The sequence below is a fragment of the Carcharhinus amblyrhynchos genome, chromosome 3, assembly GCF_965287045.1.
Source record: "Carcharhinus amblyrhynchos chromosome 3, sCarAmb.v2.hapA, whole genome shotgun sequence".
NCBI classification, from domain to species: Eukaryota; Metazoa; Chordata; class Chondrichthyes; order Carcharhiniformes; family Carcharhinidae; genus Carcharhinus; species Carcharhinus amblyrhynchos.
In genome coordinates this window covers 122,020,358-122,033,002 of record NC_137326.1, presented here as the reverse complement: position 1 = coordinate 122,033,002, position 12,645 = coordinate 122,020,358, and the positions used below count along the sequence as shown (strand labels likewise).

The 12,645-nt window shown below is 39.4% G+C and overlaps 1 protein-coding gene across 8 annotated transcripts in view; it reads right to left on the bottom strand.

The window, feature by feature from the left end:
- trip12 (thyroid hormone receptor interactor 12) overlaps window positions 1–12,645 on the bottom strand; it is a 170,946-nt gene that overhangs the window by 44,163 nt on the left and 114,138 nt on the right. For all 8 annotated transcript variants that reach the window (XM_080185919.1, XM_080185916.1, XM_080185918.1 and 5 more), the window contains 5 exons: window positions 10,591–10,691; window positions 7,249–7,423; window positions 5,804–5,945; window positions 2,680–2,871; window positions 203–354 (listed from right to left, as the gene is read on the bottom strand). In XM_080185919.1, coding sequence (XP_080042045.1) covers window positions 203–354; window positions 2,680–2,871; window positions 5,804–5,945; window positions 7,249–7,423; window positions 10,591–10,691 — 762 coding nt within the window. The remainder of the gene's footprint in view (window positions 1–202; window positions 355–2,679; window positions 2,872–5,803; window positions 5,946–7,248; window positions 7,424–10,590; window positions 10,692–12,645) is intronic.

The window sequence follows — 12,645 nt, the reverse complement described above, 5'->3', positions numbered from 1 at the left end:
TTAGGCTAGAAAATAGTTTTTTGCTTCCGTTCCTTGTGGAATAATAGTACAGGGAGTGCTCCTGGCTGCACCAGGAAACTATAGGTCTTCTCTTCCTAAGTATTATGCATTATATTGTATAGATTAATTACCCACACACACAGACTTTCTTTAAATTGCAATATTTCCATACAGTTAAGTCAAATTAATACACAATTAATACCTGCTTCCTGTTCCATTCCCACTCGGAAAATCATGCACCTTCACAGGAAATTGCTCCATCTGACTCAAACAGTTGTTCATTTTGTGCACCAGGGCAAGCAAAGGCCCATTGCCTAGAGGTTCTAGTCGACCAAGAGGTTCCTCTCCTGGGGGCTGCAGGATTAGAAGTACATTAAAATCCTTGACAATTCTATTTTTCTCCAACCTTCATATCTAATGGCATAGCTAATATTCTTCATTCAGTTAAACTATATTTCTTAACTTACCAGATGTTTAAAGGGAGTTATATGGGAGGAGTTACAATAAGGATATGGTACACCAATGACATGACCATCATACACAAAATTGAGACAAAACAATTTGAAAGAGACAGTTGAAAACTACAAGTAATAGTTGCCCATTTGAGGACAGGAATCTTTTGTCTTAAATGGTATGTTATATCACATTCTATAAATGTGCCAAATTATAAATAGGCTTATGACAGAAGGAATACTATCCATTAGATCCAGTTGCTTATACCTTAGCCTGTAACCTGTTAATTATCCTGAGAGTTACCATTGGAGGCAAAGAAGTTCATAAAATACCATGGTGAGCAAACAAAAGCATTCAAACACCATGGCAATGCACCAACGTAACTAAAAGGATACAGTGTGCAATTAAAGCAAGTTGAAAAAAAATTGTCAAGTCTTTCAGCCAAAAGAATTCTGCTTCCAGTCAAAGCAAGCTGATCATTTAAAGCAAATCAAATATCTTGGGTGAGTAAAAACCATCAGCAGCCAAATCCAGAAGAATCAATTTTTCCATAAGCAATCACATCAAGAAACCAAAACTGTATACAGTTAAAAATAAGATTTAAAGAGTTAAATCAGCACAATGAAGTTTTACCAAGGGTCATGATATTAGGAAGAAATTTGCTTTCCCTCTGAGTATTTGCACTGTGATTTAGTCCTGGAGCTGGAACAGTGCATCAGGGATTTGCTGGGATATTTTTGTGATACCTTATTTCCCTCCCCTCCAGCTATATGCTGCTTATGTGCATCTCTCAGTAGCAGGAAGTTTGAAGAGATAGGATTTTAAGTTTTGAAGGCTGACACTCAGCAAATCTCTCTCAACAACAAAGGACCAGGCTTAACTTTCATTCGAATGTTTTAAAATATTTTATTTTGGTTATGGGGAAGAGGCTGGAGGAAACAAGCTGTGGTTTAGTCTTAAAAGCACAAGCAGTTGACAGGCATGTACATCAGTCTCTCTCAATCTATTGCTGGCAAGTCTTCAGCTTGAGAGATCTGGAAAATCCCAATGTTTTATATTATAAATTCCACTATGCTTTGCTATTTAAAATGATCTACCTAACTCAATTTGCAAGTCCATGGTAACACCTTCCCTCTTCCAAGTTCAGTATTTTATGAATTTAACCAGTCTGCATTGAAGATCTGAGCTCAGATCAATTAATCAAATTGGGATATTAATTTAGAAACATGAAGATCTAATTAGGATACTCCATTCAAGGTCCTCAAACCCTTGCTGCTTTCTAAACTCTTACCAGCTCCAGGGTTAAACAGCAAAAGGATGGTCAAAAGAATATGCTACTGCAAACTGAATTCCAAACTGTTGCTTAGCAATGCAGTACTTCTTTTGGCCCTCGGACACACGTCTTACTGCCAATGGACAACAAATTGTGCTCAACAGCAGAGAAAACTTTTTTAAACGAATATCAACACTATAAAAGCCTGGCTGAATAAATAGTGGACAGCATCGCAGAAGTAATTCTAAATGGAACAATCTCCATTTGATTGAATAACATGAAAAATAAACTAGGTGGCTAAACATGTACTGCCACTAGGACAGGAACACTGTAGTTCCCCTTTTCCTACAAAGGGATGACTTGTTCAACTTCACAGTTATTCATATAAATTGGTTTTACATTATTTTTAAAATGGGGGACAGGTCAACCTTGTAATGTGCAATATACAACAAGAATTAACAATATACAATGAATTAAGAATTAACTGTACATCTCAACAAGATCCTACTGACATTCTCCTTCACTAATCTCATGGACGATGCTGGTAAGGCCATTTTTTACTGTCTATCTTCAGTTGCCTTGAAATGGTGATGGAGCACCTTGCAATAAAAGTTGCAGCCTTTTATTGTAACATGGTCCCTGTCACTTCAGAATTGTGAAACTTTTTTGGATGTGATAAAATGCTCATTTGTAATGAAAACATTGATACTCTAGTTGATACTATATCCACTATTGGATTTTCCCCAACAATTTTTATTTGCAACATCTGGTTGTTTAAATACATTCCTCTTAATTTACTGAAATAACACATAACAAATTGATGAATGAGGGGATATGTTGTCTAGCACATCATCAGTTTAAGTTGGAGTTAAGCAAACCAGATGCAATGACAACTAGATAAGAAATTAACAGGAATAGACAGATGAGCAAGTAAGTCAGAAGTTACTACTCACTGGACAACCATAGAAAACATGAAGGAACCTCCTCAACCTGACATGTCGGTTCACAAGGTCTTTATCACTTCTTGAAGTCAAATACAGCAACAACTGTTTTACAAAACCACTGTGCTGGATTTCGAAGGAGGACACATCAGACTCCGAGACTATTGAGCGGATATCTAAAAGGCACTCAATCCCACCATCCACCTTTGGAAAAAAATAGTGTGTTTGCATACAAAGTTGTAACACTTAAAACAATGCTGCTTAAATAATGTTGTACAATTAAAATAATTATTGTACCTATTTTAAAGAATGGCTTACATATAATTGGTATGCAACTTGAAACGGCTGGCAGGGAGCATTTTCCATACAAATGCTTAAAATAACCTGATGGATTTACATTTTATATTCTTAAAAGATCTGCTATTCTGAGGCTTACACCTCTGACATCCTCAGTGAGAAATAACACTACGATGAACCTTATAGAACTTTTCCATTTTAAAAATAATCATTGCTTCAAACGTGGCCTGAAAGCTGCACAAAACCGCAGAACATGCGCTGTGCATCACTGAACCATTGCTTGGAAGATGTCGATTATGGGATAGGCCACATTACAATTCAAAAGCAAGATGTCAAGAGTAGCAATCTCAGATTTGCGTTCAGTGTGCAAAGCTGTATTATATGGCGAGGGGAAATATAAAGGCTTCATCGCATACCTTAACAGTACTAAAGAAAGATGCTCAAAAGTTTTGGGTACTTGGTGAATTGTAATAAAAATGGAAGGTACGTAGAAGCATCCAGCTTCACTTGAACCAAAACAGCAAGTCCTGGAAATTATCAGAATTCTCTGAGCATACAAAGCAACCATTCAGCAACTTGTACCTGCATCAGTTTGATGAAACTTAGTACTTGGTGTCATTCCATGATTTCTCAAATTTTCCTTATGCCAGGAGAGTCATGCACTGCTAGTGGGTGTTACTGAACACTGAGGCAGAGTTTCTGTGGCAATATACATGTTGTAGTCTGGTACTGTGGACAGTGATAGTACAGGCTTCAACTTTCTTTCCATCACATGGCTGGTCTGGAATTTCTCCTGCTTTTACTATCTGCTACTGGTGTTATGTACTCGTAGGTTAACAAGCAACGTGTTTGGCCATGTCATGAATGCATCTTCCTTGGCCATCAAACTCCATGTGTCGGGACTTGAACCCAGAGCTTCTAACGGAGGCAGCAATGCTATCCACTGCATTACATGTCCCTTTCATACACAACCCCACTTCCCACAGTGTTTCTAGGACAGGCCCCATTTAGGAAAGATGTTTAGTAATAGTTTGAAGTTTGCACTCCTTAAAAAGGAGGTAAAAAGATGGAAAAACTACCCAGAGAGGGATATAAAACATAGAAGTTCATAATCGAAGCAGTTACAACTGCCAACATTTCAAGACATTTCAAGTCTCATCTGCATGCACTCAAAAAGTTTGTGATTCCAAATAAACCTGTTGGACTTTAACCTGGTGTTGAGATTTCTTACTCCAATCCAAAGCCAGCATCTCCATCTCAACACTTCAGGAGGCATAGTAAATCAATTGGTATGGAACAGTGAGTACATGAAATTAAGACTACTGTTCACTTGGAAGATAAAGATCTGGTTGGTCTCAAGTGGTTACATGTTTGGTGAATTCAGTGTTAATTTTATGCAAGTAAACGCAATTGCTTTTGCTGATATATATTGGTTTGCTACTACAGTACCGAAGGCAGCAGGCGACGGTGCAGAGGGACCTCGGGGTCCTTGTGCATGAGTCGCAAAAACCCAGCCTGCAGGTGCAGCAGGTGGTCAGGAAGGCTAATGGGATGCTGGCCTTCATAGCGAGGGGGATTGAATATAAAAGTAGGGAGGTCTTGCTGCGGCTGTATAGGGCACTGGTGAGGCCGCAGCTGGAGTACTGTGTGCAGTTTTGGTCGCCGCACTTGCGCAAGGATATTTTGGCCTTGGAGGGAGCGCAGAGGAGGTTTACTAGGCTGATGCCGGAGTTGAGAGGGTTGAGCTATGAGGAGAGGCTGAATAAACTAGGCTTGTACTCGTTAGAGTTTAGAAGAATGAGGGGAGATCTCAGACATATAAGATGATGAATGGGATGGATAGGATAGAGGTGGAGAGACTCTTCCTGCTCAGAAAGGACAGTAGGACTAGGGGGCACAGCCTCAAGATAAAGGGGGGGGGCGGTTTAGAACGGAGTTGAGGAGGAACTTCTTCACTCAAAGGGTGGTGAATCTCTGGAATTCTCTGCCCGTTGAAGTGGTGGAGGCTGCCTCGCTAAATATTTTCAAGACGCGGGTTGATGGGTTTTTGATAAGCGAGGGGATTAAGGGTTATGGGGAGAGGGCGGGAATGTGGAACTGAGCAGCGACAGATCAGCCATGATCTTATTGAATGGCGGGGCAGGCTCGAAGGCCAAGATGGCCTACTCTTGCTCCTATTTCTTATGTTTTTATGTTCTTATGACTGTTGTAGTGTCCGAACTGTTATTAGGATGACACGTTAAACTGAGGCCCATAGATTATCTCAGGTGACATAAAGGATGTTATGACACTAATTCCAGAGTTTTTTTTCAATACCCTCAAAAAGATTGTAACTCTCAACCAAAATCACGAAAATAAATTATCTCCTGATTTATCTCATTGCTGTTTTACTCAAACTGGTTGAAGACCGCTTGTTATGCCAGTGATCAAGGGTTGAGGACATGGAGATGAAAGATAAAACTAAAAACGCAATTTCTTTCACTAAGGTAGCTGGTTTATCCAGCAATTCATCAACATGGGAATTCCTCAACTCAGTTTTTGTAGAATGATTACATTAATAAACACAGAAAAATGGCACATTACTTGTAAAACACAAGAATATGGTGTTGAACAAGTGTCTGAATGTCAGATCACCTTCCATTAAGGAATGAAGTATGTTTGAAGATGGCTGGGCATAGGAGAATCACCAACCAGATATGATTCCTGTGTAAACTGGGATTATAACTTGTCTTCTCAATATAGAAATTGAATAATTATACTGTTAGGGCAGCCACTTCAAGTTGCAGCCAATGATCTAAAATAAACATTCATACTGCTTTCAAAAGCTTCTAATTCAGACCTGCAAACTGAGTAGCTCAGTGGCAGAGCAAAGTCGCTGAAGTACATTCAGTGCTGGATTGCTTGCATCCACATTCTCGGAGGTGAAGTAACGATCAACAAATTTGTGGGCTTGTTCCTTTATCCACACTTTTATCTTCTCTCTGAAAAAAAAAGTTCTTTCAGAATCTAGTGCCAACACAAACAGACTAGAACATCACTTAATATCAATTTTTCTCTAATGCACCATGCTAGTAATGCTCCAAGTCAGTCTACATAAAATCTAACATTTTTCAGCATTCTTCCAAATAGACTGCCACCTTTAAGTACAAATCCTGCCTTCTTCTGAGAGAAAGCAGAAAAAGGATGATATTTTCACAATGCTACAGGTAAATGCTTTGTAGTTATTGCATTTTGATCATGGCCTTCCTGTTATTTCCCAGAAAATATACTCAAGATGCAACTACAGTAAAGAGCACTGCAAGAATACAACACTATAGTGAGTTTACACCTAGTTATGTCAAGGAATGAAAAACTGGCCATCTGTGGGTATCAAATGATTATAAAACTAGGTGGTTCTACATAGCCAGCTAGCTGCAGCACGCTGGTTGAGGACTCTGGGTCTGTACTCATTGGGAGTTTAGGAGGCTGAGGAAGGAATCTAATTGAAGCTTACAGGATGTTGTAAAGCCTTGATAGAATGGATATGGAGAGGATGTTTCCACTAGTAGAAAAAAACTAGAACAAGTGGGCACAACCTCAGGCTAAAGGGATGATCCTCTAAAACAGAAGTGAGAAAAAATTTCTAACCAGAGTAGTGAATCTGTAAAACTCTTGGCCACAGAAGGCTGTGAAGGCCAGGTCATCAAGTCTCTTTAAGACAGAGATAGATAGGTTCTTGATTAATAAGAGGATCAGCAGTTATGGGGAAAAGGCAGGAGAATGGGGTGAGAAAAAAAAATCAGCCTTAATTGAATAGCGGAACAGATTTGATGGGCTGAGTGGCCTAATTCTACTCCTATCTCTTATGGTTAAAGTCTGCGTGGGTTTTTCCTCCCACAGTCCAAAGATGTGGGAGTTAAGTTAATTGGCCATGCTAAATTGACCCTTGTGTCAGGGGGATTAGCAGGGTAAATATGTGGGGTTATGGGGAAGGGGCTTAGGTGGGATTGCTGTCAGTGTAGGCTCAATGGGCTGAATGGCCTCCTTCTGGCCCATAAGGATTCTATTCTATTATCTACACCAATAAAACTTGTGTGGCAATTAATTTGCTACATTATAGTACAAAGCTTACTGCTGAGTTAGCTTAAATTATTAATTTTACATGCATTTCAGTTGATGCTTGGGAGATCGCTATTTTAAGCAAAAATGACAATTTCATATTACTACAAGATCATTTAACCCAAGACATCAATTCAACTTCATCTTTGCTGCACATTTCAAAAGTAAAGGTAAATAATTAAATACCTGTTGTTGGACATGGTGTCCTTTGGGGTGACCCGTGCAATGCCACTAACACCGGCAGTGCGTGCTGGTTCTGCATTGTTGCTGTTGGACTGTGTACTTAGCCTTCCCCATGTTTTCGGATTCAAGCTTGCAAGAAAGGAAGATTTGGGAGACTGGGTGGCTGTAGGACTTTTTGCTACAATAAAAAAATTCAAATGTTAGCAATAGGGTAGTATTATGTATGGTTACAGCTTTTCACAAGAAAATTTCCTACCAGATTCAAATTTCTCTCAAAGGCGAAGTACCAAAGATGCAGGAAATCTGAAGTAGATAAAGTTGCCAACATGCTACTAAGCACAATTTCTCTTGCTGGTCACTTCTTACACAAACCTGCTGTTAACTTATCTAACATTGCCAATCGTGATATCAATTTGATTTACTGTCATATGTATTATACATTCAAAAGTGTTATTTCTTGTGCGCTATACAAAGTGTAACACTCAAGGAGGAAAGGAGAGGGTGCATAATGTAGTGTTACGGTCATAGTTAGGGTGCATCAACTTAATGAGGTAGGAAGGTCCATTCAAAAATTTGTTGGCATCAGGAAAGAAGCTATTAAATAGAACCATAGAACACTACAGCACAGAATAAGACCATTTTAAAAATGATCAGGTCAAAATAGTACATGCATTAAGCAAAACAAAATAAATTTGGAGTTCCTTAAGTGCCCAGACAATTACCCAAACAACCCCAATCAATCGATAAAAAGGTGAAAGAATCCTCTTGCCTCAATCACTTAAGGACCTAGGCCAACAATAGCAATAACATAGCATCTTGGGAACATATTACATCTGCACTGTAACAAAGGAATGATGAATTTGAACTTTAAGGCAAGAAACTTGAACTGAACAATTGATATTTCATATCAGTTGAATATTCATTGAGCAAATGAGTTAAAATTTACAGTTTCAGCCCCCCCATTTATCACAGCACCAAATTATTGTTTCACATTTAAGTCTCACCATGTCAGTCATTGAAATACAAAAGGTGCAAAATGACTTCAGCCTTCATTGGATTAGTGATAATAAGCATTAATTCCCCAGATGCCAGTGTTCTTTTAGACATGTAATTCAGCATAGGTGGCACTTAGATTTCAAATGAATTAAATAAATAAATGGGAATAAATGCTGGCCAGTAAACAATGACCACGTCCCACAAACGAACATAAAAAATATGCAAAGCATACAAGTTCCTCTGCGACTGGATTCTGAGCTTCATAACCCACAAACAGCACAGTCAGTGAGGATAGGCAACAACTCCTCTACAATCATCTGCAACGCCAGTGCCCCATAAGGTTGGGTCCTCAGCCTCCCAGCATACTCCTTATACACTTATGACTGTGTCGCCACATTCCCCTCCGACTCGATTTTCAAGTTTGATGAAACCACCTTAATGGGTTGGATCTCAAACAATGATGAGACTGAGTACAGGAATGAGACAGAATCTGGTGAACTGGGGCAGCAAAAATAATCTCTCCCTCAAAGACAACAAAACAAACGAGATTGTCATTGACTTTAGGAGACACAGGAGAACATGCCCATCTATTTCAACAGTGATGAAGTAGAAAGGGCTGAGAGCTTCAAGATTTTAGGTGTCCAGATCACCAACTTGCTCTGGCACCACCTCCCTTGCTGACACTACAGTTAAGAAAGCCCACCAACACCTCTACTTTCTCAGAAGGCTGGGGAAATTTGGCATGTCAGCTTCGGCTCGCACCAACTTTTACAGATGCACCATAGAAAGCATTCTTTCTGGTTGTATCACAGCTTGGTATGGCTCCTGCTCTGCCCAAGATCGCAAGAAACTACAAAGAGGCATGAATGAAGTCCAGTTCATCACACAAACCAGCCTCCCATCCACTTCCCGCTGCCTTGGAAAAGCAGCCAGCATAATTAAGGACCCCATGCACTCCAGATATACTCTCTTCCACCTGTCGGGAAAAGATACAAGTCTGAGGTCACGTACCAGCCGATTCAAGAATAGCTTCTTCCCTGCTGCCAAACTTTTGAATGGCTCTATCTTACACTAAGTTGATCTTTCTCTACGCCCTAGCTATGATTATAACACTCCATTGTGCTCTCTCCTTTCCTGCTCTATGTACAGTATGCTTTGTCTGTTTAGTGAGCAAGAAACAATACTTTTCACTGTATACATGTGACAAATCAAAAAATTGACGTTTAGGGATTGTCAGAGTCAGTTTTACAGCATGGAAAGAGACTGGCCCATTCTGTTCTCAGTGGCTATCAAGCATTTATCTACTCTACTGCATGATCCTTCAGACCACCACTCGACACAGGCTTTCAGTCACAAAAACAACCTTTGACCATCACCTTCTGCCTCCTACCACTGCACCAATTTTGGATCCCATTTGTCAAATTGCCCTGGATCTTATGGGCTCTTACCTTCTTCAACCTTCCATTGTAACCTTGTCAAAAGCATCAACTGCACTATCCTCATCTACACACCTAGTCATCTCAAAAAAATACAATCAAATTAGTAAGACATGATTGCTCTTTGACTATCCTTGATTAATCCTTGCCACGCCAAGTGAAGATTAATCCTGTCCTTAAGATTTTTTTTCCAATAGTTGCTCCACCACTGAAGTTAGACTCACTGGCCTGTAATTTCTTGCACTTGTCTGATTAATTCAAGTAAAACGTAGTAAGTGGTCACGAGATCTGCTCCAAATATTACTCGACAACAAGTCTGGGTGACCTGACCGCTACTGGGACACTGATGCCCAGATTGATTTATGGGCGAAGGTGAAGATAAGATGTTCATACCTGTAAACAATGACCACAAGCAGCTGTGCTGACAGCAGATAGACTGTTAGACCCCCAAGTATCAGGGAGGTGTCCAGAATGTCAGATTTTGTGCATGATTCTAATTCAAACTATTTAATTCCAGGACAGAATGGAATTGGCTGTCTAGACAATAGCTAATTAGCATTCTACCTAGATACAAGGCCTTATGATTTACATTGCCACGAGGGGGATAGTCCATAAAAAGTCACTGTAGTATAGGCAAATCCAAATTGACAATTCTATTTTCAGTCATTTTAATGCTCCATGACACTACAGTTATAGTCTCTGTGGTCTCAGACAACCATTGGTTGTGACTGGTAGCGAGTTAACCCAAGGATCGCCACACCTCAGGCAAGAGGCAAGGTTGAGAAGGTGTTCCTTTATAAAATATACTCAGCTGGCATGAGAACTGAATCTGCAACGTTGGTGTCACTCTGCATCACTAATCAGCTGTCCAGCCAACTGAGCTCAAGCGACCCTGACAATACATGAGTCATACCTTGATTGTCAACTTTGTCATCATCTCTTGGAGGTGAATACTTCGTCCTCCTTGTTACACGTTTTGGCAATCTTTTCCTCTTTAAGACATCACTTAATCGTCTGAAAAAGCAAGCAAGTTTCTTAGTCATTAAAAGCCTGCACAATAGCTTGTGACATTTCTGAAAAGTCTCTGGTTACTTTACAGAACAAGATATGGTTATTATTGTTACCTGGGTAACTAGGACAGCAATTTTATACACATAGTCCCATAAATAGCAAAGAGGCAAATTATCAGTTAATCTGTCTTTGTGATGTTGGTAAAGATAGCAACGGTTGACAAGACACGAGGGAAAAACATGACAGTGTACCTATATCTTACAGCTGCTTCAGATATTATGCATTTGGCAGGAGTGACATGCTCAGGTTTTCATTATGCCTTCATCAGTCCAACTGAGTGTGTTGATGTAAGTTGGACTGCTTCCAGGAGGTGCTCTGGCATCAAGTTCATACAGCAACTCAAAAGTTCATTTTTGAACTTAGTGACACTTTGTGTCAACGTTCTATTCTTGGAGCAAGGATAGCAGACTGAAATGAACCATGTAATCTGGTCAGGAAAGCCAGATATATAAAACTTGTATAGAATCAATCTTAAAGCTTAATACCCAATTATTTTATACATTTACGTTTTAAAATACCTTTACAATTAAAAGTATAGGATAAATATAGTTTATTTATAAATAAATATTGATAAGAATCCATTTTTACATTGAGCATTTTGTCACCAACTGATTTTGAAGAGAGATTAATATTCCACTAACTGTTCTGGTATGAGAGATAGTCATGTAGGGATTTAGAATGTTCTTTCTGGCATCATTTACTTTTTGGTTTGTAGATAACGCCATTGCCTGTTTTAATCTATTTCCAACCAGCAAGTTTAAAATAACTGGCTTGAGGCACCACAATTATGCAAACTTTTACATCGAAGTATAGCTTGCTCAAATACAGAATTTCTGCAAATCTGTTAGATACAAAAGTTACGCATGCTTGAGCTACAGTAGGCTTTTTGATCGATAGTCCTCTCCCTCAGCCAACATCAGTTAAACCAATAACCTGATCAGTTATCTCGCTTCGGCTTTCAGGGAACTCTGTTACAAAACCACTGCCACATTTTTGTGCATTACACTCTGAATTAATGCAGGATGTCTCAAGGTTGTGCAACATATAATACCAGTGGAAGTTTTTAAAATTTACTTTGAGGGTTCGTTACTTGTGTTGTCTAAGACCAACAAACATAGATGTCTGATGATGGGTCATAGATCTCAAATGTTAACTCTTTCTCCCTCCATAGGTGCTGCCAGATCTGTGCAAGAGTTTCCCACATTGTTTATTTTAGATTTCTAGCATTTACAGGATTGCATGTTTGCAATTGTTGATGCCTTGATTTCTACTTTAAGCGTATACATTCAGATGTTACAAAGGGCAGGGGTTTTTTTTTTGAGAGGGGGCCTAGTTTCTGGAAATAAAATCTCAGCTTTCACAGAAGCAGATATGTCTAATTTGAAGGTCAAGAAACAGAAGCACTTGGATAAAATCTGAAACTTTAATTAATAAATTATCCATGCTTATGATCAAAATTGCTCTATTAGTCTTAGTCTAGTATAATCAGTTGAGTCACAAAGCGATCACGAGCAGAGTGCGGGTGACTTTTTATTCTTTCCTTTTACCTCCAATAGCTGGAGAGTGATTATTTTATTTCTAAGCCAGGAACCTGAAATTTGCTGTTAGGTTAGACTGACATGGCAAGAGTGGGAACTTGTGGAAAACATTGCAACTTCAGAGAACCGTATTTGTATCAAATGACGGCAGCTTGACTAACTTCAGCTCAAGGGTTGTTGAGCTGGAGCCTGAGCTGCAGACATCATGGAGCATCCTGGAGGGGGAGGTACCTAGACACCTTGTTTTAGGAGGCAATCTCAGCTTTCACAGAAGCAGATACGTCTTAACTTGTCAAGTTAAGCAGAGTTGGTCAAGTGTAGGAGGATACGAATGAGACCCCAGATGTGATGCAGAGCAG